Source organism: Engystomops pustulosus, chromosome 1 (genome assembly GCF_040894005.1).
Source record: "Engystomops pustulosus chromosome 1, aEngPut4.maternal, whole genome shotgun sequence".
Classification (NCBI taxonomy): domain Eukaryota; kingdom Metazoa; phylum Chordata; class Amphibia; order Anura; family Leptodactylidae; genus Engystomops; species Engystomops pustulosus.
In genome coordinates, this window is record NC_092411.1 from 125494885 (window position 1) to 125522851 (window position 27967).

Here is a 27967-nt window from a genome sequence, read left to right on the forward strand (position 1 = left end):
TATATGTATTAAAAGTTATGCATCACAAGTGAAGCATCCTGTCTTTTACCTCATCCGCCAAACATTCCTGTCCATAAAATAGCTGCAGATGGAGGGTCATGTGATCTCTAACTGAGCATTAGCAATTGCCCTGCCGAGACCTTGATCTTATATTCATAAATACTATGATAAGGGTGATTGCTCAAGGACATTTAGAGATCACATTTCCTTACATTAAGGACACAAGCTCAGATAATACAAATAGCATAATACAATTAAAGGGGTAATCTGAAATCAGCATAATTCATATACAAATGGTCCTTAAAATATGAGCTTATATGTTGTATTAGTTGTCATTTAAAATTTTGCTCCCCTTAGCAGAAAAATGCTGTTGACATTTGCTGTAATGAAGAATTAAAAGGCTACTGGCCCTTTAATCAGTCCGTTAATTTCCCCGCACAGAGAAGACACAGGACAGAAAATGGCCGCAGGTCACATGTCCACATCACATGTCCAGAACCTGCCTGGACAGGTCATGTGAGCACCACTATGTTTGACTGTAGTCGGATGGTTGCAGTGCATCCAGTATGGCCGTTGTTTTGGTGATGGCAGTTACACAGCATTATTATGGTAACAGAGCAAGAAAACCTGTTACATCATCACTGGAGCAGAGCATAAGAGGTAGGAGGAGTTACTGAGAACTAAAGGATAATGGGACTTGTAGTTTCCAGTGGCAGCCATCTTGGTGATAACTCTGCATACTTTAGAAAGAACATAACATTTTGTGAATAATAAAATCAAACTATTTAAGCTCCATTTTTAGAAAATAATATGTTTAATCAAATATTAATTTCTCTGAGGAGAAGTGTGAAGTGTTAGTAGTTCTGAGGCATGAAGCAGACCTGGGAATAACCACCAGCTAATAAGTGTCAGTTATTGTAAACTGACATTCATGTCAACGACAAGACTAAAATGAAATACTCTATAGCATAGCACTGGTAGAATTTTTATATAGTAAATGGTGATTATTAATATTAATCATTTGTCCACAATTTTTTGGGACTATCTAATTCATTATTGTGCAATTGCTTAAGACAGATCATTCTAGTCATGTGCATAGCAGTGGATATAATCCATATAAAATATGCTGCATCAGTTGTAACATCTTTGGAGCAGTTCACTGTTCCCTATTATACAGCACTGCAGGTTATTGGAGAGTGTACGGGAGGAAGGTTAGATGGCCCCGCCCCCTGCATGTGTAGATTATCATCATGGAATCAATACGCGTTAGCTCCTCCTTGTGCAGGAGGAGGGAAAGCAGAGAAATCAGGAAAAGGGGTCCTGATATAAGGTGTGTGCATGTGAGGTTGGGATAGAGAACTGGAGTCAGCAGCACAATGCTATGTTGGTGAGCTACATTTATTACATGGGGCTGTCTGTCAATGGTACATTACCCCCAGTGATGACAGGCACAATATTGAAACGGGCCCTTGCAGCAACCATGAAAACTTCTTCCTCATGTTCTCTGAAACTGAGCTGCTGCAAGTACCTGCTTGTGAAAGTAGAGGTCACTGCAGAGGTGTTGAGACAGATTGAGAAGAATCCCTGTAAAAAGACTGTAAGCTCCTACTATACATCAGTTACACCCAACCATCCTGAAGAATTGTAATTGTGTGCAAGGCTAAGTTCACACTACCGTTCAAACCTCCGTTCCTTACCTCCATTAAAAAAGTAAAGAAGGAAGGTTAAACTTATAAACTAAAAATCCCATTATGGCCAGCCAAGCAGGCATCCATCACACACGCGTTTTGTTTTATGGTAAAAATTACGGTGGCTGCAGTACTTTTTCTCCATTTGAAAAAAAGCATGCATAATGGATGCCTGCCTAATTGTCCATAAAGGATGACATAACATTTACACTGATGTCAATGGGATTCTTACTTGATACATTAAACTTCCGTTGTTTTTACTTTTTTGTGGTACGGGCAGTCGTTTCATAGTTTCATACACGGGGCTGTAGAAACCACAGCATTGTGTATGAGCCCACTGAAACACATTAGGATTTTTTTAAACTTTTCTCATCATTAGCTGATGAAACAATGGCTAGCTCACAGCAAAAAAACAGCGGCCGTGTGCAAGTAGACATAAGCAAACTAACAAGGTACTACAAAGCAATGCTTTGTAATTAACTTTCTAGTTAATTACAATAGATGCACACTCTACCAACTTTTTAGCTCAGCAGATAATTTCTGTCCATTTCAGAGGAGCCAGATAAAAACGTTTAAAAGTGCTGAAAAATGTAGCTTTATACCTTGGTCTCTATCATGCCATGTCCGACTCCCAGCTGCTGGTGAATTTGGAGAAGGGTAGAAGTCTCCAGTTGGACTTGGTTCCATATTCTCATCTATCGAAATGGTCTTGGGTCTTTTACTGTGAAATTAAGTAAAAGTTAGTTTTGTGAAGAATTTTGTGAAGAATACATGACACTTCAGAAATGCAGACCTTTGTACACACTGATCAGAAAACTCAATGAAGTGAACCTACTCAAAGAAAAAAGTAAACTGTAGCATGTGCACATGTATGTGCCGCATAACAAAAATAAGGTCCAATGCCCCTTGAATGAGAAAATAGAAAGCTTTTATTCTTCTGGTGGCTTTACATTCCATTCTGATAAACTTCCTTTGCATGTTTAATTTAATAGACATAACCTTGTATCTCTTTCCGTTCAGTAACACTGTATGGGTCATCACTGTCAGTAAGAAAAAAGGTGGTTCTATGAAGAGGCGCTTCCTTTGTTGAAAATGAACTTTCCACAACACAGATGACCTTGTAATGTCTGTAGTTACCCAACAGAAAATATATACTGTAATTTTTCATCACATGGACACAATCTTTTATAATTTAACATAAGCAAATTACAGTCAATTGGCTCCATCTTTAAAGAACTTTAGGCTGGGTTACAGACGCCGGACGTATACTGACAAATTCTTGACTAGGGTTTTTTGACGTATACGTTGTATCCGTCACATACGTTGGCATCTGTTTTTATACTTTAAAAAATGATATTTTTTTTATCACTTCTGCTTCCTGCACCTTCTGAACCCATTACCAAGATGGAGAATTTTAAAAATCAAATTTGGCCATGAAAACGGATGTGACAGATTGATGCATACGCTGTAACACTTTATGCATATGTCATCCATAGACACCTTAAAGGACATGAAAAACGCAGTATCCCACATTTTTTTCAACCAAAAAATAGGATACAGATGCACAGGAAAAAAAAGTACACTGTTTGGGCATCAGACATGAATGTATACTCCTTAACACACGTTTAGATCCCTTTTTTTTCCTGCCAAAAACGTGTTAGTCAGCAGTATGCAAAAATGTGATGTGAACCCAGCCTTATAATGTTCCACATGTATCAGCAACTTTTTCAAGGTCTGGTGGTGACATAACATGACTGTCAAGACAGGCTCAGTCATCATATGTACAATACATGTGACCATGCCATGTGACCATGTGTCCATCACCATGCCAGAATCAGGACACACAAAAACTATCCACAGGTTTTTTCCTATTATCAGAAAGCCCCACTAAAAGTGGCCAGATATTACAAAGTGTTACTATTATCCATTACCTGCTTGGCGGAGAGGATAATGACCTCTGTAAGCTGACCGCTGAATTCATATCATGATAGTATGGCTGGCTTAGTGGCTCTCCGATTGGAAAATTGACGCCAGAGCCCTGTGTTATGGGTGCTAAGAGGAAACAACAACTGGTTACTTATACAGAGTATTGTCTTATTCAAAGCTTTAACATGCAAAAATAGTTTGTCTGGTTTCCTCATAAAAGTAAATGAGTGAGTTTGCTTTTCACAAACTTAGAATCACATGTCATGTACGTAACATCCTTTCACATTTTATCCAGAATTGTTCCATTTAAAATAAATAAAAATAGGGCTTTTAAGCACTGGTCCTCATATCCATGCATAAAGCTTCCATTAAGTAACTCTGATGGTATTTGGTGCCAGTAAGGAGGCACAGGCATTGGATACAAAGGCCTGGTGTGCTGAACGTCACTTTGTATCATCAGAGACCTTGGGAACAAGGTCCAAATCAATTCTTCTTTTGTTTTAAAGATGATGGTGTCCCTAATTTATGCATAGTGCAATTATTTCTTGATGAATGGTTAATTAGATGTGACTGCTGGCTCCCTTTCACTCGGGAACAATATTGCCATGCTACAGTATGTAATGCATGGGGGACATCAATCAGTGTTGCAGGGTCAGATCTCGGGGCCCCACTAAACTCCCTGCATGTAGATAGTCCTTTCAATTAGCCCTGCTGGAAAGAGAGATGTGGAGGACAGAGGTGGATTCTTTGCATATTTGGATGAGCAGCTGAGTGCTTTTCTCTTCTATCTTTTTGAGGAATGCTAATTCAAAGCTGCCCTTATACCTGAGAGAAGAACTCAGCTGCCAGCTCAAATGGCTTAATATCTACAAACTATTTTAATCCCCTATGAATCAGGGACCAGGCATAAACAAGGTCTCTAAAGCAAGAAAGAGTGTCAAGAAGGCTTTGATCGCATCATCTATGGACACTACGGTGGCTGTATGATTTCACAAAAGAGAATTAAATCCTTTTAGTCGTAATTTTTCTAGTCATAATTTTAATAGCCCTGTGGAGGAAGGTGAATAACATGGCATGTGGTGACTTGGTGGAATCACTTAGAACTTGTGACTGGTAAAGCACACCACAGTCTCTTGTGGTTTGAGGTAAATGAGAGGTTAAACAAATGTCAGATGAAAGAAGCCTGCTACAACCACAATCCAAATGCTATTATTAGATAAACACTGTGTGACAGCCCAGTATCTGTGAATATGAGACCATTATGTGTCATGTATCAGTACATACTATTCTCACACACTAACATGTTGTACACCCCATACATCCCTCCTGAATTAATCCTTCTGGGTAGACACAAAATGACATGATGTGAGAATATCAGCAGGGACAATATCAAGCTATGAGGGTGTACAATGATTACGTGGCAACAACTGTACAGTAGCCTATGAAGTGATAAAGTGCATGTGAATAACTATAGGGGGCTGAGCAGAAACATGAATGACATGGTCACCCACTCTCCTGCAGTGACAATATCATCGTACGGATAACCTTTACAATCTATACACCATGTAAAAAGCTTTAGGTTCTTGAATTTCTTATCACTGCACAAAACAGTGAAGCTTATCTCCAGGAATTCTCTTTCAATATCTTGCCATTGTCTTTCCATTAAAAAGATGATGTCAACTTCCCTGCACAATGACATAGTGGAAAGGTCAGAAAATGTGAAGGGGAATTCATTATGTATCACTGGCCTTACAACAGGCATGTTCTGTGGCAACTTTCACATTATAGAATCACAGGGATGTATTATATTGTGTGCCTGGGTCCGGGGATACACACACATGTTTTGTCATGTGACAGCTATCACAGTAGCTGCGGAATAACATTTGCAGCCAACTTGTGTTGCATTTCAGATGAGTCTCTGGACCAGCAGCATGTATTTATATGCACCCCAAAAATATTTTGTCATGTGTAGTACAACATCTAGCTCCTTTGTTCTTCTACTTCTTATACAATTATGTGAGAGGGACAGTACAGTAGAAGATGGAGAAGGCTCACAATTTTTGCAAAATGTAAGCTTGTCTTGCAAAAACAAATCGCAGACCAAGTTACTTGTAATCCAAGGTCCCACTGTTTATACACACGCATACATACATACATACATACATATATATACACACACACACACACCTTCATACATACACACATATATACAGTATATATACACATTTACACATGTACGTATTGTACATACAGTCAAGACTACAAGATGAATCATTTAAGATAATACTTTGCATTATTACTTACTTCTTGACACTCGCACTAGCTCTGAAACATTGAAAACTCCAGACTTCACAAAACTGTCTTCAAGGTATCCTGGAGAGAAGAAGAGAACTATATTAGTTAGGGTTCTGAAAAACTATGTACTGTACGCTGAAAATATTTACTCCTAAGTGACACCTGCATGTAGAATATTCCAATTTTACTGATAAGAGGACATCATTGTACATCCAAGTCAAAGGACATACAACCAAGAAAGTTTTTTCATCCACTCCCACAGGTGTAGTCCTGTTAGAATAAGTGCATGTACCCTAGATAGATGGTGCGAGATGAAAGTGGAGAGGCTGGCTGATTTGTTGCCCAGTGTGGGATAAATCCATGGTGCTTTCAGCCCAAAAGTCCCTACAACATATTGTGCTGTTTTTCTAGAAAGAATACTTTTCTGAGAACATTAAAATTTTATTCACTTTCATTTCAATGAACAATGGTCGGAAAAACAGGATGATTTACATATATCCAAAGTGTAAAAATAAGATATATTGGCTTTCTTAGAAAAACGAAATCACTTTCAGTTTACCATATATACTCGAGTATAAGCCGACCCGAGTATAAGCCGGGACCCCTAATTTTACCATCAAAAACTGGGAAAACCTATGCATTGGTCACAGACCCCCCCCCCCCAGTATGTAGCCAGCCTGCCCCCCAGTAGTATACAGCACAGCCCAGCCTGCCCCCAGTAGTATACAGCTTGCCCACAGTAGTATACAGCCTGCCCAGCATTAAAAAAAAAATAAAAAATAATAAACTTATATACTCACCCTCCGGTGGCCCCGACGTGCAGCGCGGCGCTGCTCCCCTGATGTCCGCGCGGGTCCTCTTCTGACTTCTGCGCCTGTCTTCTTTCTTCTCTAACTTCGTGCTGGGCGCTGCCATTGTTCTCCCCGGACGGCGCCTAGTATGACGCGCCGCTGCTGACGTCATACTAGGCGCCGCCTGGGAGAAAAACATGGCGGCGCCCAGCACGAAGTTAGAGAAGACAGAAGACAGGCGCAGAAGCCAGAAGAGGACCCGAGTGGACATCGGGGAGCAGCGCTGCAGGTCGGGGCCACCGGGAGTGAGTATATAAGTTTATTATTTTTAAAATATTTTTTAAAACTGTATGACTGTATGTATGACTCGTGTATAAGCCGAGGGGACGTTTTTCAGCACATTTTTTGTGCTGAAAAACTCGGCTTATACACGAGTATATACAGTAATTCATACAGTTTGCATTTAGGGGTCCTGTGTAAAATAAAATAAATTGTATGAACAGGTTTGAAGCTCACATTTCAAGTGCTAGATTGTGAGTTTCAAGGACTTGAAAGTTAAGCTATTAATCATGAACAAGCAGCATAAAACAGGATCTGAAACTTCCAGAAAAGGTCACAGTTATTACATGGTCTACACTTACCATCAACTGTGCTTCTTTGCATGTGGTGTGTATAGTGGCACTAAAAGCTCCTATGGTTCTATATTATATATAAAAGAGTACCCTGTAACATGATGCCGCTGTATGCCACCAGCCAAGATTACCTTCATAACAATAAGTATTGAAGATTATTTTAGGTTATCACCTACCTACACAATAAGTGAGAAGTGTGTCCTGTAAGTCCCAATTGAATTGTGCAGAAGTCAAGCAAGCACTCTGCCTTCACACACAGCTCCAAGTGACCTTCCGGGATCCAGAATTACAGCATGCTTGTTTGGCCACCATGCCATTTAACCAGTAGGTGTTATTGTGATGTTGTGGTTGGATCCTAACCAATTTGAGACCTTTTATCTACACTATGGTGAAGTCTAAATCTTGGGCATGCCCCTTTAAGTACAGCTATGGTACAGAATGGTGCAAGAAACAAAAAGGAAAAACAAACATTCACTCAGTTGAAAACAAGTACTAGAAACACAGGGTTTCCATGGGAATAATGTTACAAGAGTACAAAAATATATAAAAGAAAATGACCATGGAACCACAGACAAACAAGAGTAATGGAGAAAGGAAAAGGAGCAGTGTGGTTTTGAATGTATGGCTGTGTAAATCCTTTCCTCCCCTATTTGAAGTGGTGAGCTCTTTTATTACTGAACACCACATTCTGGCCAGATTACAGCCCATGTTCCCAATGTCTCCTTCACTCACACCCGCACTTCTTCATCTGCTATGTAAACATATACCCAGACAGATTTTAAACAGTGAGCCATTTAGACCTACTGCTTCTGACGGCCTGCTCAAACTTCATGGTGTTGTTTGGAATAAAGGGGGTAAATAAATAAGGGATGAGATAAGTGATTTTATGTATAATAAACACACTATACCTTTTATCTGCTGAACATATGTGAAAATGGAAAACAAAAGGAGTTCATCTGTGTGTTCCAAGATGAATTGTTTAGCTCAAAGTCAATTCCTATCCGTTTTGCTGTTTTACCATATTTTACTTTTATTAGGACATTAATCTTTAAATGCGGTATTAAAGGGGTATTCCCATTTCAGCACATTAATGGTTTTCTTTATATGATATATAATGAGTTATACAATTTTCCAACACACTTTCTGTATCAATTCCTCATGGTTTTCTAGATCTCTGCTTGCTGTCATTCTGTGGAAAGCTTTCACGTTTACTACTAGTGGACAGAAATCCGACCATGGTCACACAGGTGTATGACTCGTTATACCACACATCTCTGATTACTCTCTATGATACAAATGAGCCGTGCACCTGTGTGACCATGGACAGATTTCTGAAGCAAACGTGGAAGCTTTTCATAGAATAAACAAGCAGAGACCTAGAAAACCATGAGGAATTGATACAGAAAGTGTATTGGAAGAGTGTATTGGAAAAGTGAATTGGAAAACTTTTCATTATAATAATAACATTTACTTGCTGAAATGGGAATACCTCTTTAAGGAGCAATTGTGATGTAAACAGCTAGTAGTGTAACTATTAATATTTAGCAATATGGTCCAAACCCAGTCAAGGCCAACCTCTACATGTTTGTACTGTATATAACATTTAGGAAATATCCCTCCAGTTACTTTAGTTTCTGCCCATACTCCAAAACAGAAATAGGCAATGAAACTGACCTCAATGTAAATGTTGGAAAGGGTAATTAAATGGCAGGAGTAAAAGACTTATGTCTCCACTGGCTCTATTACCTTTAGAAAGCAATGTAAAATAATATAATCAACAAAATGACACACTAACAGTTGTACTATTCATAATCAGAATGATCTATTGCCACTGATATCATTTAAAGGGGTTTTACCAACTTACAGTGCTGCCCTGTGGAAATGGGATAACACTTTAATTCCATACTGGATGAAGTGGAATGTCCAGCGTGCAAACGGTCACTCCATTCAATACTATGGGAGCATTGGAAATTGCCACAGCGCATGGTACTCGCTGCCACCCTTATTAATTATGACAAAGACTACTAGGGAAAAAGTAACCGAGCCCTATACTTAGGAAATTTACAATACTTCCACACTAGTGAAAGGAGCAGCAGAATGCAAACTGGCCCTGTGATCCAAACAGTCAGACTCCCACTCATCAGAATGTTATCCTCTATCCTATGGATAGGGTAAAACAATTAAAGGGTAGAAATGACCCCTTCATTAGATGAGCTTGCAATTTAACATGTTCTTACATACACAGATGCCACAGATGCACAAATGGATTAAGAGGAAAGGTTACAAAAGAACACCTGAAAATAATGGATGCAAAAAGGAATGAAATAACAAAGATGTGCACAAGCTCTAAGGTATGTTTTTTTTTAAGATTTACATGTTTGCAATTTTTCAGTTTATAATGCAAATATTTAATGTTTGTTAGGTCATACACACTGTCTTAGAGGATGGTAATATTGAGTGAGCAAATTGAGTATTTTAGACATTTTAGAAAATTTTAAGATTTCCATGAAATGTAGGTGACCATTTTTATTCAAGCAATCACGATAGACATGCAATGAATACATATAATTACCAACATTCGGTTCCAAAGCTTAGCATGGCCAAAAGAGGTGGGATGTGTCCTTTCAGAGGTTTTATAAAAGCGAATACTAGTCAAGAGTACAAACTTCTCAAGATAGAGTGGATGTTAATGAAGATACAGCTAAGCATCAGTTACAATGAGAGCGGTAACATAATCACTGCTTGTCCTGATTCTTCACATTGCTTATGCAAAGCAGATTGCTGACCAATTATACACTTTTCAGCTATCACAGTAAGACTTTTGTTCACCGACATTGTGAGGATGTAAATTTTACAGGGGTTATATTTACCTGGTGGATTCTTGGCAGGATCATTGTGGCTTGGGCTTCCTGATTGTCCAGGATCTGTAAAAAAAAAAAAATAAGAAAAAAGGTAAGTGTTTTGTGTTCTACACGTATTACGTTTTTCCTTTCTCAGAATGTCGCATGGTTGAACAGACATAATTTCCTTTTTTTTTTGCTAGACAAACATGTGGAGTAGATTTCTAGGTAGCGATGAGTTGATTACATTGTATAAGAAGCTTTGCATAATTACACTTTTACGTTAATTACTCTTTCACATGACAAAATCCAAACCTTTAATTTAGTCCAAAATAAAGCGAGTCAATAACACAGCGATTCTATACTTAGTTGTGTATTACAGTGAAACCCCACAATATGCCCCTAAAAATGTGAAACTGCAGGGCTTTAAAGCATATTCTATTCAAATTGTCTCCGGAATAGTATATAAAAGAAGTGAGTGGTGGATACGTATATTGTGGCGGTAAAAATGAACATCTTATCCAATATGTAGACTGTAGTGGCTTGGTTTCTGGAAGAAGCAGCCACGTTTTTCTAATGCTAGACAACCCTTTTAAATAAACAGAAAGTTGTCCTTATTAAAATGTGTCCTTTATGGAAAACAGTGGTAAGCTAAGAATCTTCCATGCTATAAAGACTAGATATCAATGATTTAAGGTACAGTATTGCTTTTTTTCTAGCCAGGTTGGCAAGCATAACAATGTGGACCAAGCATAAAAGTAGTAGCTAACTGCCTTTTTATGTAATATTATCAGGTTCTAGAAACGTTACACAGAGGATAGACTGCACCATCAAAGTGGCAGCCCTAGCTTTTGGCCTCGAAGTTGTTAATTTCTATTAAACATCCAACTGGAAAACGCATGAAATGGCATTTGCTGATCTGTCTTCTGCTGAACAGAGGTTGGGCATAGATGGCCCTACTTAATGTGTGGCATGAATGCACAGTCTAAGCCGCATTGTGGTCTGTGTATCTCCACCTGCCAGTTTATGGAATGACAGAGCTGTCAGCTGTGGGAGTGAGCCTGCATGTGTGTCCGTGTACGTGCTGAGGGAAGGGCACAGAGGGAGGAAACCATCTGCCTTTGCAAGGCATCCATTCATTGCTGGATTTAACAGCTGCGAAATAGGAGTGCCCAGAAGGACAGAAATGTGCAGCCTGAGAGACACAGAGAGACCATGGGTAGAAGATTTGGCACTGCCTACCATTTTCCCAGGGAATAAAGGCTCTCTCCAGATGTCAGGGTGGCACAAAAAGAAGGAATGCAGTAAGATTTCCTAGAGGTAAATTAGGAGAGAATGAGGGTGCCAGGCCTTATTAACCACTTCAGGACCAATGCTACCATAATATACGGTAATTAGTATTTTAGGATAACTATGAACAGATCAAAATTATCCTGGCAAATGTAATCAGATCTCTATTCCACCATTTGTAAATATCTTGGAGAGGTACCGCAGAATGCACACACTATTGGTTACACTATTTAAAGAATTATGACATTTTAAGGTGTTGCCACACGTGATACCATTTGTAACACCATGGGTGAAATGAGCCACGATGCAGCATCAAAATCTGCAGGAAAAGCATATGGACTTTACCCTGGGTTTGAAGCAGAAATACATATGTTATGTGCGTATCCTGCCTAACCCAAACTCAAAATTCATTTAACCACAGCAGACCCCCCCCCCCCCAAAAAAAAAATAGTACCGTATCTTGACTGCAGAGGGTGGGAAATGCATTGGTCACAGCCCCCTGTAGTATATAGCCAGCCCCCTGTAGTATATAGCCTGCCAGCCCCCTGTAGTATATAGCCTGCCAGCCCCCTGTAGTATATAGCCTGCCAGCCCCCTGTAGTATATAGCCTGCCCATCCCCCTGTAGTATATAGCCTGCCCATCCCCCTGTAGTATATAGCCTGCCCATCCCCCTGTAGTATATAGCCTGCCCATCCCCCTGTAGTATATAGCCTGCCCATCCCCTGTAATATATAGCCTGCCCGTCCCCCTGTAATATATAGCTTGCCCATCCCCCTGTAGTATATAGCCTGCCCATCCCCCTGTAGTATACAGCCTGCCCATCCCCCTGTAGTATATAGCCTGCCAGCCCCCTGTGGTATATAGCCTGCCTGCCCCCTGTAGTATATAGCCTGCCTGCCCCCTGTAGTATATAGCCTGCCTGCCCCCTGTAGTATATAGCCTGCCTGCCCCCTGCAGTATATAGCCTGCCAGCCCCCTGCAGTATATAGCCTGCCAGCCCCCTGCAGTATATAGCCTGCCAGCCCCCTGCAGTATATAGCCTGCCAGCCCCCTGCAGTATATAGCCTGCCAGCCCCCTGGAGTACATAGCCTGCCATCCCCCTGGAGTACATAGCCTGCCAGCCCCCTGGAGTACATAGCCTGCCAACCCCCTGGAGTACATAGCCTGCCAACCCCCTGGAGTACATAGCCTGCCAGCCCCCTGGAGTACATAGCCTGCCAGCCCTCTGGAGTACATAGCCTGCCAGCCCCTGTAGTGCCGGGGACGTGATGTATGGAAGAGGACTTGCTGGGGTGGGGATGTCGGAAGGCGAGTACACTTTTTGGTTTTTTTTCTTGACTCGAGTATAAAGCCAAGTAAGGGTTTTTCAGCACATTTTTTGTGCTGAAAAACTCAGCTTATACTCGAATATATACAGTATATCTCAAATACGTTTCATTTTTTTTCTTTTTGTTAACAAACTTATCACAATTACAGATCATTAAAATACATGTTTACTGCAAGCAAAGCCCACCATTTAAAATTAAGTTCTAACTGAAAGAAAACTAATGTAAGAGGGGAAATAACAGAGTACAAGTGCCGGGCTGCCTGTGATATTGGTTTAGGTTATGATGACCTTAAACGGCTTCTTGTTCCCTCTTTGAAAGTCCATTGTTCAGAATGCATGTGCTTGAGAAGTCTGCTTATACAAGTTTGACAGCATTTTCTTTAGCATTTATTAATTGTTTGCTAAAATAGCTTTGTAAACACAGCAGCGGGATCTCTGTACGACTGATACTCAAGTCTCTCACGGCTGCCCTAATGTGTGGGGAAGGGCTATGGATAGAAAATGTGCTTCTCCTATAAAATACCGCCTTTTCATGAGTTTATAATAATGTTTGCAAGATAACAACCCCTGGGGAAAGGGTGTCTGCTCATAGCTTTAACAACCATTTCTGCTCCTCTGCTGGAAATGAATAGTCAGCAGCCTTCATACTGCCTGACTGCAAGCCCCTAACATGTTCAGCGATAAACACAAACAGGGCTGAATTCACAGCTTATTTTTGAGAATTTAAAATCTGACACATCCCATTGTTTATTCTTTGTTGATATGCAGTAAAACAAACTGTATAAATCTATATCTGAAACACTGGTGTACCCCCATATTCCACTGAGGAGCCCCATTCACCTGAAGCGCCAGGCCAAGCAACCAATTACTCCACATAATAAATCTTTACGGTCTTCAAGGAAACCTATGAAGGTTTGCCATAGTAATTTAGTGTGTATTTAGTTTTCTCAATACTACAAGAGTCAGAATTCAGTGTCACTGTGCATGCCTAAAAGACTTCCAGAAGTCAGTGAACATCTCTAGGATATTACTGCCGATGGCCCATGTGACTGCAGTAAAGTATCCCTCTGAATGCTGTAAACTGCTGCTCAGGCAAGGTGACTTCCCACACATTCATGTACAGAAAATCTCAATGTATAAAAACACACAGAACATTTCATCAATAAAATAAGTTATGTGATTATGAAATATTGATCCTATTGACAACTGATGGACTCAAAATCCACCTCCCTATGGTCTTTGTGGCCTATATTGGTGCCCAGACTAGGTCCACTGTAGAGTTCCACTACTGTGCTAGCTTAATCAGTGCTGGGGTATATTCTTGGCAATGTCCACGTGGATCCCATAAAAGATAAATAAATAAAAATGGCACTTAAATAATGAGGTCAAGAGAGACAACTTTTGACCATTTCTCGGTCAAGGGATTGGGTTAAAAAGCCAATAGGAATCTAAAAAAATTACACAGATGCATTTTTACATACAAGATAGGGTCCGTAGGTTTGTATGTAAGTTGGAACTGTATATTTTATCATTGTAATCCCAGCCAGAACTTTTTTGGTCTCTGTGACAATTGGATTTTAAAAATGTTGGGTTGTCATAAGAATCAGGATTAACACTAAAGCTTCATTACAAACACCTGTGATAACTGTTACAGCTGATTATTGTAGCCTAGGACTAAAGCACAATAAATTACCAATATTCAGAGGTCCGTTTGTAACTAGTGGTCGTATGTAAGTCGAGTGTTCTTAAGTAGGGGACTGCCTGTAATTGTATTTCTACAGAGTGCCTAGTTCTATTCCATAGACTCCCATGTGCCCTCTACTGCCTTTAAGACTACCATAATGGACTAGTTCAACACATGGTGCTTAGCAAGGAAAATAATTTGATTGACTTATAGCGCAAGATAAATATACAGATACGCAACCTACAGAAAATTAGATAATTCTAATATGTAAAAACAAATCACAGTTAATGCTAATGTACATAAGATCAGAAATACATATTAACATTGGAATCACTGGAGAAGGAAAATATATTCACTTTACATGAACGTGCAAAAAAAATTAAGAAAAGTCAAAATATTAATGTATTGCATCTCTGTACAATTTGAGATGTTTTGTAACACAAACTCTTTTTTGATGTACCGTGTGTAATATAGAAATAAGGCCTAAATACCAAGGATCTTTGTATTTAGTTCATATAACATTTCACTATTTATTTAAAAATTCTAACAAAAAATCTGACAAACAAAAAAAAAACTGAATCCATTATATAGTAAGTCACTGTTGTTTGAAGGCAATGCTTCTACAGGTGGAGGGGCTGATGTGTGGCTCATAGAGGAAGCCAGCCACCATTTCTCTGTGCAGAATAATTTCTGAGCTGCTGCCTTAAAATTCTAAAAGATCTAAAGCATTTTGACTGTCAACAGCACAGGTGATGTTGGCCTGCTCTGAGCTGACCAGTACTGTAATATGTTCTTGGCAACATGCACTTGGCACACACGGCCCCATCCTCAGCCAGGACAATGAGGAAGACAGGAAGTGCAGAGTTGGTCTTGTCTCCTTGGCAGCTAGAAAGGCAACAGGGTGAAGAGCCATATCACTGCCAAACCTAAATCAGTAGGGAAGCCCAGCTCGCTGGCAAGCAGCAAACGACTGTTTAACACCCTGATCTCAGGATTCCCAATCTAGAGAAATGCCAAGGTCGGCGCTCTCTTCTGTTCTTTGAACTGTCTGCTATTCGTACACATTACTAGTCTGACTTTTAGCTGACTTCAGTTTACTAAAAATTGACAAAGAACACAGTGGTCAGGATTTCTTTTGCTCAGCCTTGACAAAAAGATCATTCAAGGAATTCAGACAGAAGTCTTACTTCTTTACAAGTGTAATATGGCTTTCCTTAACCTAATGAGTAATGGACTATACAAAAATGTAGTGTACTGTCCTCACTGCTCCTCCTTCATCGCCAGCTTCAGGTGCCGCTCTGCTCTGGGTCCTGACTGCAGCACATACAACAGCGTGTGGACGCAGTAGAATGGCACACAGAAAGAAGCTCCAGTATGCCAAAGGGAGCCGGTAGAGGGGTATTTTATTTATTTTTCTATCTGGTCTGGGGTCTCCATAAATATATCCTCTGGGGTTTCCATTTTTATTAATTGTCTGCTTTATTAATAATTACCTGGGTTAGGAAATGGGGTCTGTATCATTATTTATTAACCGATCTTGGGTCTACATTACTTATTGTCTGAGCACAGTTTTTTTGTTTCCTGTTGTTTTGTGCTGTATTGTGGCTGTTGGTGCATCTAGAAGTGATAGTAGGAGGAATGTGTGGGCACAGCCGACACTCAGTACGAAGCTAAGCAGTACGATGAAGTGGACAGGGGTTATGAAGGTGTATGACTCTACCAGAGTGGTGCTCTGTCCGATAAGGTACAGCAGTCCAGATAAATGCAATAGTAGAAAGACGGATGGCACTCACCATGGGTAGTTAAAATCTTCTTTATTTGTTCATTCAAGGTAAGATACAGGGAGGCACGCAGTGCCGCTATGCCGACGGGCCGTTTCGCGCCGCTCGGCGCTTTCTCCAGGTAGAAGGTGGAATGTACTCCTGAGGGTGGTGACCGTGCTCTAAATTTATTGCGTAGAGAAAGCAGGTGTATTATGAAATTCAATGCTATGGGTGCTTTGGGCCTTAACGATCGCAATGAAATGAGGGTCTTTTTGTAACTGCTGGTTGTATAATTTCTGTATAATATGTGCTGGATCTAGCTCATCATGATATGGATGTGCGTCTCTCCTAATGTGGTTTTAAGTTTTACATATCGCATATAGCGTTTTTTAATTTCACATTTCTCCCAGTACGCTCCGCATGTTCCTTTGGGGAATTTATTACCCCGCTGATATATTCTTTACTATTCTGTATTTTTTATTATTACTGATAGTATTCAGCAAACTGCTGGGGTTCCTTTCTTCCCATAATAATTACGGGCGTAGCGTACATGGGATTTAGATTGCGTTGCTGTTTCTATGACAACGCGTGTGTACTTCCGCCCCTTTCCCTATTTCCGGTAGGGGCGCGCATGCGCTGTCATTGCCTGGAGAAAGCGCCGAGCGGCGCGAAACGGCCCGTCGGCATAGCGGCACTGCGTGCCTCCCTGTATCTTACCTTGAATGAACAAATAAAGAAGATTTTAACTACCCATGGTGAGTGCCATCCGTCTTTCTACTATTGCATTGTTGGTGCATCTAGGGTGCAGTTTAGTAGTGTAGCCCTTCAAGTTAAGACAATGAGGCCCTTGGACCAATAAAGGTTGTGCACCCATCATTTACATGCTTCCAAATATACAAGTTTCTCTGTATTTAGAATCATGTAAAGGCTATAATAACTGAATATAAATGCTATAATTCATATTGATCTTAGGACTGACACCCCGCAAAGGTACAGCATTATTGTGTGACTATACAAACAATAGCCCCTTGTATTAAAAGTACAAAAGTGCAGATGTAAATTTATGTACAGGCGATGTTCATCTGGAGACTTTGCTAAGGGTTTGGTAGGGAGCAGCTAATCTCAAAGACCAAGTTATATAGTGTAACTGGAGATAATTCAGTCAAATAAGGACATGGTGCACAAAGTTATCCAATGTTTATTACCCAAGAAGGGGGAGAGTAAAGAGGGTAAAGGGTGAAGAGGTTACACAAGGATATCAGCTAGTTCATGTGTGTCCAGGTTATGTTCTAAAGAATGTACTGTCCCAATTTGAAAGCAAAGTCTATCATTTCATGACATGGATTAGCTTCATCATGTTTTATTTGTAAGTTAATAATTTACATCATTCAGCTGTAAAGATACCGTAACACTGACCTCCAAGTGCCATTTTGTTCCCTAGAAGAAGCCCTGTATTGCTAGAAAACCCTACCCATACACCCATTGTTATAAAGCAGTTGGAGGGAGAAAGTTAGACTAGAAACGGTCATCCAGGCCAGCTCCTTAATGCCAAGTTACATTACTCTAAGGACTATGCATTCCTATTTGCAAAACAAAAAAGATAGACTTTTCTTCTAATATTATACTGTGGGTTATTTCACTGTAAATCTGCATGTGTTACATGTGTATTTTCAACAGATCTACTCATTGACTTTGCAAAGCACAAGCAGTAGTGCCAATCCACACTGTGTTTTCCATGCTGTGGCTTTGAAATTTTGTAGAATGCCATCACATGCGCATCACCCTGTATTACATGTAAGGAGCAGTTAACATCTGCACTATGATGCTCCGGTTATGCGGGCTGCAGTGATATTTCTGGTGTTATAAATAAATAATTTAAGCTGGCTATATTTGTTGTCAGCCAAACAATTGACCTCTATTATTCTTGGAAATTCAGGTCACAAAAAAATTGCTATTACCATATTACAAATTTTGTCCAGTTGCCAAAGCAACTCAATGAAGTAAACACTCTGGGGCACATTTACTTACCCGGTCCTGTCGCGATCCTCGAGATGCATTGTCCGACGAGGAGGAAGTCCGGCGCGATTCACTAAGATCGTGTGCCCGATATCCTGCATGTGTCGCTTCCCCGCTGAGGTCCGCCGGATTCACCTTCTTCTTCCCGATGTATGTGAGTGCATGTCTTGCGACACAATTTGAATTTTAAATCCTGCGCTCAGTCCAAGTCATTCGGGTTGTCCGGCGGCCACGCCCCCGTTTTGTGTTGCATGAAAGTCGGCGTGATTGCGCCAAAATCTGATCGGGTGAGCCAAAAACCCCTGTTAAATGCGGCGCAAATCGGAAATAGTCGGGAAACCTGACGGAAATGCGGTATGCGAACCCTTAGTAAATGTGCCCCTCTGTGTCCATACTGATGTACAAGCAAAGCTTTCACTACATTTTGTTGCACGATCATAGGGACAAACAACAAATGGAATTGAAGCTGGAGAACATTACATGACAAACAAGGATGGTGTCCCGCAGGTTCTTATTTTCATTGCTGTAAAAACAAACCTTGTGGAACTTTTTCATTCAGTATTTCAATTTTATTTTAAAACTTATTTTGAACTAACAATAAATTGAACAAAAAAAGTGTCATTTGATACAATAATATAACAATAGACTATAAATCCATAACTGAAAAAGGCCCGTTTACGGGTTACAAACACTTCTGAAACAGAAATTAACTTAGACTCAGATTTTTTACAATAAGAATAGTACAGCACTTATTGTATGCAGCCCTGTGCCACTGGGGTTAACTCCAGATTGCTTTATTTGTGTTCAGCTACATTAGGAATATCAGTTTCTCACACAGTCTGGTGCGGGAATCCACACAGCCGGGTAATTACAGATTTAAGGCGTGTGGATCTTGGAATTCTCCTACCAACAATACAGCCAAGTCCTTGTTATTTTGAATTCCATTGAATTTTTTTTACATGTGTGCCAGGATTCTCTACCACCATCCACTCCAATGCCTAAATTTATTACAACCAAACCAGATATTAATCCTTTGACCTTTTGGATTTAATACAGCTGTCATTTTTCTGGAAAACAAATGTTCCCCTATTACAACCTACTGTTTTTTAGGTCGAAGCTACATGGCCATTTCTGTCTTTGAAAAATCAGGATCACAATTTGTTAATAAATATAGTTGCGCAAAGACCTAGAAAAGAACCTTTAAGCATCAGGTCCTCTGTGGTTGGCAACAGAACTGCACTTACCATTTTTATGTAGCATCTCAAACTTGTCTGACATGCCACCTTGTAGCACCAGTGTGCATCCAAAATGCAAACTCCGCTCAACGTGCCCATGTCAATTGAAAGAGACCCGTCCATTGGCACGTTCACAGAGTGGTAAGTACATGCAGAGTACCGTGAACATGCCCATGAGCTAGTTGTGATTTGTGCGGCTAGCTCATGGCCTCTGTACACAGTCATGCACTAGGGTCAAACAGCCTTATTTAATTTAAAAGTTACTTTACAAACTATATGTCTCCTTATGGAGCATCAATAACTGACATCACATCAGTAATAACCCATTTGGCCTGCAATCTAGAGTTTGTATGTTCTATGTCCATCACCATCTGCCTTAAATTATAGTCCTTTTTGGGACATGTTATTGAGAAGTTATTTCCTGGAAGCAGCTATATAGAAGTCTCCCTTGTCTATGCCTATATTATTAAATAAACTACAGGTTGTTTAGCTGCAATTTCCTATATTACTATTAAGATTTTATATCCTACACTTGTATAACATATCAAAACACAATCAAGTAAACTGACCTAAGGCGATGAATATTGTTTCATGTCTTGACATTATTTACAACTATTGACACACTTACATAAGCCAGATCCTCTGTATCATGTTGGGCTATTTTTGACAGCTTCCAAATTCCAACCTTATCAATTACACAGGACGGGCGCCGCGCTACACAGGATTGGACTGTGGGGTGGTGTAGAATAATGAAGCTTAAGCAGTCTTCTAAAACAGATTTTCCTCCATAGTATAGAAGAAATATGTCTAAAGCTGAATGTCTCCTATCTGGAATGCATGTATGCCCTGCTGCAGACAGGTGTATAGGCTCCTATTGTATAGAAGCTTCCTAGATATGCAAGTACAGCTTCCCCTGTCTGTATTATCAAGCTATGCGGGGGATTACTCAAAATAATACCACAGCCCCTAGGAAACTCCTGGCTTGTACCCTCCTCAAACAAACACGTGGTGCTCGGTCGACGACATTTCAGGATAACTGCTTGGCAGCCATTTTAGATCCAGCCTGCGCTCGAGAGCATGTGTCTGCCAAAATTACAGACGCTCGGTGCCAAAACACTCTTGGCAATAGAGATAAACTTTGTAGAGATCCAGAGTGTAGAAATCTCGTGTAATTACAAAGCGCAGGGGGGCAGAATGTTTTTACAATACAGCTGTGCTAATGTAAACATTTAATTTGGCAGCCGTCTCCTCCCACTTTTCAATTAGCCGCCTTTTATGCAGATACTTTAGCTCTGCAATAAACTTTATGGGTCCTTCTCTTTGAGTACAGTTTATGAAACACAGATTGGAGGTGTTTGGAGGGAATTTCATCCGCTGAGAGGTTCCTGCCCTCCTTTCTGCAGCGTTAGCATGCAGGGCTTTGAAATCCATCAGGTACGAGTATATTCATCGTGGCTACCATCCAGTACAAGCAGCACTGCATTTCTGATGTTAACCCATTCTACAAAGCCATTGCATTTGGAGTCATATCTCTTCATTACACTTGATTTCTCTAACTAGAATTAGTGCCACTGTTTCAATTTATTACAGTCCTGGGCAAATTGTCCATGAACCAGGTCTAAAAATGTCAGCAATTAACTGGTTTCAAATGGTTTAACATCAACATCTCATCCAGGCATAATTTCTAAATTGATCTATATGTTTATAGGAATGCTAAGGCCATGCTGGAGTCTTCTTTTGATTGTACCAGTGTGACACTTTCACACTAACAAGTCATAAGTCCACAGACTGTCCACAGTGAAGAAGGTGGGACAGAATATAATGCAGCGCACTGTGCTTGGTTTGTCAAATCTGGACAACATATGGTCCATTTTTCACAGACCAAGCATGGTCATGTGGTACCAACTTTACTCTTTGTGCATCTCACATGGAAAGTGGCAACATGAGCTTTACATGTGGTATTTAAGCAATTTATCTTAAGTTGTCCACGTGTATAGACCACCTCTAGCGGGAGCCTCAAGGTAGGCACTGTAGCAGGGTCAGCTTGTCTTATTAGGGACACTAATTTAAACATGTACCTGTCACAAGGACAGCGATTGTCTTCATGAGACCCTTTAAAACAGGAGCTTATATGTAACTTGTTTTCATAGTCAACAACAGAAATTGTCTCACTATTCAAAATTATTTAACACCACCAGGAGCCTTATCATGAATGTAAATTTACAAAAAAAAACCACCACCAACCATAAGTACTGGGGTTATTTTCCATAAATAAAAGCACAGATAATATGGTTACTTTGTGATCATTGTATTTGCTGTGTCAGCTTAGAACCGCACAGCACTTTCTCCTGGAAGCTTAACTTCCAACTCCGGAGAAGACATGATAATTATATGATTTGTGTGGAGTGCTAATTTGTTTTAAGTGCTCTTTGGTATTACACGTTTAATGGGAGATTTGCTGAAGCAAGATTTTATTGTGTGATGTAAAAGGCAGCTTCACTGGCTAAATAACTTCAGCCCCTTTCCACTAAATCTTTTACTGATGGAAGAGACATGCTGGCACACTTTATACAATTATAGGTGTGACCTTCGGAAAACCCACAAACCTGTTAGTTTTAAAAGTCAAAAAGTGAAAAAAAAAAAAATCGAAAAGCTGTTGTTTCTAATTGTCACCCACTTAGTCAGTCCTTATTCCTTTTTAGCATGGGCTTAATAAAGAAGTGAACATATTAACCTCTTAACACTACTGCTATTTTTCATTTGTGTGCTTGCATTTTTTGCTCCCCACTCTCAAAAAGCTAAAACTTTAGAGCTGTATGAAGGCTTGTCTCCTACGCAACAGACTGTCCTTCCCAGTGACGGTATTTCGTTTCCTATCCCATGTACTAGGAAGCTAAAAAAATATTCGGTACAATTTGGTTAAAAAACACATTTTCTTCTGGGCTCCGTTTTTACAACTTTCACTGTGTACAGAAAATGATGCCTATACTTTATTCTTTGGGTTGCTAAAATGCATCAAATATGGGCATTATTTCTAAGCAAAGGACTTTGCAAGGCAGCAAAGAGCTGTATGGTGCCTAGAAGCAAGTGACAGAATCAACTAAGATGTACTACTGTGAAGGGTGCTTGATATGTTTACATTTTTATTAAGGAATCAACATGGTTCAGAATATGGTTTTAATTATGTATCTATAATTTTTATTCATTAAGCAGAGTAACCCATAAAATCCCCACACACTATAGTGTCCCAGCCACATAACCCTACTAATAATGTTTCTTAAATGTTTTGGCAGGGGGCCAGCACAGTCCATTAACTCCTTGAGAGTTGTTAAGAAAAGAAGTAAGAAAGACATTTCAGGCTGTTTTGTGGTTATGAATGAAGCAGCGGGAGGCCTGTATAGAAACGTCACATTGGATATAGCACTGACCACAGATGCCTCTGCGCAGAGGAGTGCAGTGTCCTGATATGGGCAGTAACAGGAAAGCAGAACTTATTTGGCTTTTATTGTTAACAATATTTGGCTTTTATTGTTGTCAGGCCATCATGTTCAATAAAAGTCAAGGAGTGGTATCTCTTGGACATTTAACTGCCCCCGGACTATATTGTTTTCCCAGGGACATCACTGATTTCTGTTCCCACATGTTTCACTATGTTCTACTGTATATTCAATCTTACATAGATGCTTCATTACATATGTTTGAACAAAGCGGCCACTGGCTGACCACAAGCAACCAATATGCTCATGACTCATTGCCCTCTCCAATACAAATCTAAATCTTATACAAAATCTATAGTACCCCAGCCTTTACAATAATATTGTAACCTCTATGAATCCATACAAACAATATTATTTGAGTGAAACACAATTATTTCATGTATCCTTTAATCTTATTATTTGTGCAGTTTTCTTTAGAGCTGCAAGTGATGTATGTATGCAGGCTGTATAGCAGTGTAGTTGTCCTTTATGTTGTCTTACAAATTTGCATTAATCTGCTATATTTCCCCATTCTCTTTTACATAGCCATCTGTTCGCTGGCAATCTTTATTCACAATATTACGAATGTATGTAATGCAGAGTATTTTCTTTTTTTACTTCATAAAAAAATTCTCAACTAAACACATATGCAGGCACTCATATGAATCCTCTGGCGATGCCATTCTCTTATCTCTGCCAGCAATGTGCCATTAGTGGGGGTGCAATGTGAAGGGGTTTCATGACACCACAAGACAGACATAACACAACAATGGTGAGTGATTGGCACACAAATACTGATCTTCACCTTTCAGAACATAATAGTAGAATCTACAGCAAACCCATAGCAATTCCACAAAAAGAAAACCCTTCCATTGCTGCATTTTTTTCTGCTGGGGATTTTACAGTACAACATTTCTGTCCTATTGGGTCTAAGCGCTGATTGATCGTCATTCAGTTACAGTCTTCCACATGTTACTTGGAAACGATTTTAAGGGATATTGATAATTACAGAAAGTCTTTAGCACATTGTACAACTACTTAGTATTTCAGGCAGAAAAAGCCCAGGAAGCTTGACTAAGCACTTCAAACAATATTACTTGTCCTGAAATGAATACATCAAACAATATTTTACTTGTTGAAAGTATCAGCAGACATTTTTCCAACCATAAGAGCATTAGGCGACAATCCTACTAAATACTAGGAACAAGGCATCTCTTTGCTGGTGCCACATGATTGAAGTGTTCAGCATCTCAGTAGTAATAATCCAAGCAATATAACGCTTTACCAGACTGGAAAGACACTTAAGACTATAGGAGAAATGCAACACGACTTAAAGGAGTATTCTGGGGATACAAAAACCCATAATATAAATAAATGAATATACCAAAACTCAATGTCATTAGTCACAAAATTGAGTTTAAAGAGGACCTGTCGCAAGATTTTGACCACCCTGAGTAACAATGCCTGCTGATAAAAGGTTACGAGTCCACCCCATATCACCTAAAATTAGCTGCCAGTGGGGCACTGTATCTTAATTACAGAAGTTTTTCTCATATGAAAATTAGCTTTTTTGACTCTTATCTGGTGTTTGTGACTCTTCTCTCTCTCAGGCTGGCAGTGAACCACACCCCATTATTCTGACTGACAGCTCTGTCTCTTCAAATCACTGCTCTGCCTCCTTGCACTTAGGAACTATCTGCTAATATTCAACTACAAACATATAGAGCTCTATGTACTGATGGGAAATATGGTGTCAATTTAGCCTTCTAAGAATAGCAAACTGTACATCATTATATGATTACATGAAATCACAGCAGTCCTTGGAGGTCACATGTCACATGACATGAACTATGACCGGTAAGAGGCATAAGGCATGGGGAGTATTAGATAGGAGGAGCCGGATGAGCAGGATGCTCCCCCTCTGATGCCTGGTAATGTGGTTTATGTGGATGATCGCAAAACAATTTTTAGCTAAAAGAAGCGTGAAACTCAGTCAATGGGGCTCTATAGGAACCTGTCATTTGCTGTATATGTGCAAATGTGATGACAGGTTCCCTTTACATAGTTTTATTTTAAGATTCATAAAATTTTATGGCCTCTGTAAAGTAGGCGAAGTTATCACCAAGGTGGCCACCACTGCAAACTACAACTCCAATGATCCTTAGTTCTCAGTAACTCCTCCTCCCTTTCATGCTCTGCTCCCAGTGATGGTGTAACAGACTTCCCTGCTCTGTTACCATAGTAATGATGTGTAACTGCCATCACTGCACATTACCTCACTGAGAGGACATCTAATCCCAACACTGGCCATACTGGATGCACTGCAACCAACCGACTACAGCCAAACATCGTGGTGATCACATGGTGTAGGACATGTGATGTGGACATGTGACCAGCGGCCATCTTCTGTCCTGTGTCTTCTCCGTGCAGAGAAAATCAACGGACTGATTAAAGGGCCAGTAGCCTTTTAATTCTTAATTTCAGTATGCAGCATTTTCGGCTAATGGAAGCAAAATTTTAAATAACAAATAATTACATATTTGCTTAAATTTTATATGAATTATGCCGATTCCTGGAATACCGGTAATTCTTTAAGAACTACCTGCATCTGGCTGTCAGGCCTCCAAAATCACGGTGTTCTGTTAAAGGACACAGAACTTCTGGCCACAAGGTGGCACTATCTTGTATATTAGTGAAATGTTTATGCTGTGTTTCAAGTTGATAAAATAGGCAATTTCCAAAAAATACATTCCATTCAGAAATTTTTTCATTGTTAAATCGGCCACATCATTTTGTAGATACATTTGTGAAATTAAAAATTAGGTACCATGGAATACTATTGTGCCTGATCAATGCAATGCACAAAAATGTCAGATTTCTTTAGAAAAAAAAAAAAACACATGATGTGTCAGGTTTATGTAGCCCCGTCTCACTCACTGTAACCAAGTTATGCTGCAGAACTAGATATAACCTGCGGACAGGTGTGGCCCCTTGCAAAATACCTTTATATAACATATTTCATATACATCATATATGAACTTTCCTATTATGACTGAACACAATTACCTGGATATTAAGTAAAGTGAATGTACACAGTACTGTATATACCGCACTGAAGCTCTGAAAAAGGCACCAGAATAAAGCCATGTACAAACACAATACAAATATGTAAAATGGGAATTTCACAAACAGATGGTAAAACCTTTGTTGAGTGTCCGGGTTGCTCACAGTGATGTGCATCTATAAGCACCATCCCAAGTGAACAAAAGAACTACTATTAGAAAATGAGGCTTTATCATAGTAACATGCTGGAGCCACACAATTTCTGGTTTCCAAGCACTGTCTGGCTAGCTTAAAGAAAATAAACCAAATCCTTCAGTCTGGTAACTTTCATTATCAGCTTTTGGAGAAGACCCAGCTTCATTATGGAGGCCGGCTTAAGTTCAAAGACACTGGCATAAGTGATCTATTGTTGCTGTGGAGCAGGGAAGCGAGATCATGTCTCTCCTGCACTAATGAAGTCAAACAGTAAAATTGCAGTGCAGTCTACCACCACTTAGCCATATGGTGCAGGGCTGGTTCCAGTTGGAGAAATAAATGTTCTGTATCTTAATGTGTAATCTGTGCCCAGGTTCTGGCAGTTCCAGATAGGCTACAAAGGCGTTCCATTCTGGCTGCTTCATTGATAATGATTCTGTTTAAATAGAAGGGAAAAGGTTCATCGATGCATCATGTCTAAGGGGGAGATGGTATTTTCCTACTTTTAGCTTCCAGTGTACACTGCGTCAACATGCCAATGAGGGAAAAGGAGCGCCTAGACGAAGAGCGTTTGTAAAAAATAAAAATTATATAGTCCACATCCGTGTGCTAGTCAGTGTTCATTGCCTATCTTCTTCTCACTCCAAAAGAAATTGAGCCCACATTGCAGGAAATTTTTAATTATACATTATGGCTAGGATGGTTTTTGTGTTTCTTACTACAGCCAAATAATTAAAAAAAACCCCACAGGCATAAAGGGAAACCATTCTGTAGAGTATTCAGAGGAATGTCATAGTTGGAGTGACACACACTTTCACTGTCAAGAAACAGGCTTGTGGTTTGGCTGATATTGAGTGTTTGAGTGGATGTGTGTTGGAAGAGGCGGCTTGTCTGGCATCTCTCATCATGACTTTGCAGTAAATTATTGAGAGCACGCTTTTATCGCTGGAGATTCGGCCTTGCTTCTTAGTGTTGCCTGTAGACAAGCTGCACTTGCAGCGTCACACAAGAAGTCTAGAATTCAACGTTTCCAGTCAATTACAAAAATTTATTTCAAGCTATATCATGTGTTTCACATTTGTGCAGCAAAGTGGGTTGTATCCCAACTTTTACTTCTCTTGCTTGTGCGCTTCTATTATTTATTTAGCCTCAGTGGTTATAAGTCAGTGCTTTATGTTTTATAGCCCTAAGATATTATTTTGTTCTGATGTGTACAATTGGTAAGATGCAATCTGAATCTTGTCCAATTCATATCCAGAGCTGCATTCAGAATTCAGCTACTTTTGTATAATGTGTGATGTTTTCTGCTTTGAATGGTGTAAACATCTCTGCCTCAGTGCGCTGCGGCAGACAAGAACCAGCAGGGCTTTCACTATATCTAGATAAATATGAACCCAACTATTAGATTCTACATCAACAAATAGACATGAAACATTAAGGTTTTATTCTAAGCTCTAAGCTGACATTGTGCAGTGTGCACTGTTTTGTAGAAAAGTAAGTTGGTTTTACACTACACAGTACCTGGGAATAAAGAAACATTTGCCTTCACAGTCCCTGAAAAAAACCCCAAAGTTGAAATTGTAATCCCTATTATAATGAATAAAGGATGACAAGATTAAGTTGTGATTCTTTTGTTCTTTTTTGTCCCTGTAGACTTCACGTTGTAATTTATAGAGTAAACTATAGGCCAGGCGCTGCGCTGAAGAGGTTAAAAAGGAGATAGGCAAGTTTTTAAGAAGGAGG

The 27967-nt window shown here is 39.8% G+C and overlaps 1 protein-coding gene and 1 long non-coding RNA gene across 10 annotated transcripts in view; one reads left to right on the plus strand and one right to left on the minus strand.

The window, feature by feature from the left end:
• NFIB (nuclear factor I B) overlaps nt 1-27967 on the minus strand; it is a 293295-nt gene that overhangs the window by 63464 nt on the left and 201864 nt on the right. For all 9 annotated transcript variants that reach the window (XM_072152886.1, XM_072152844.1, XM_072152875.1 and 6 more), the window contains exons 3-6: nt 10203-10256; nt 5919-5987; nt 3620-3740; nt 2291-2409 (exon numbers count right to left, since the gene is read on the minus strand). In XM_072152886.1, the coding sequence (XP_072008987.1) occupies nt 2291-2409; nt 3620-3740; nt 5919-5987; nt 10203-10256 (363 nt within the window). The remainder of the gene's footprint in view (nt 1-2290; nt 2410-3619; nt 3741-5918; nt 5988-10202; nt 10257-27967) is intronic.
• LOC140133142 (uncharacterized) lies at nt 526-27944 on the plus strand. Its single transcript, XR_011855808.1, has 3 exons — nt 526-660; nt 9578-9683; nt 27878-27944. It is a non-coding gene; the product is annotated as an uncharacterized lncRNA (long non-coding RNA).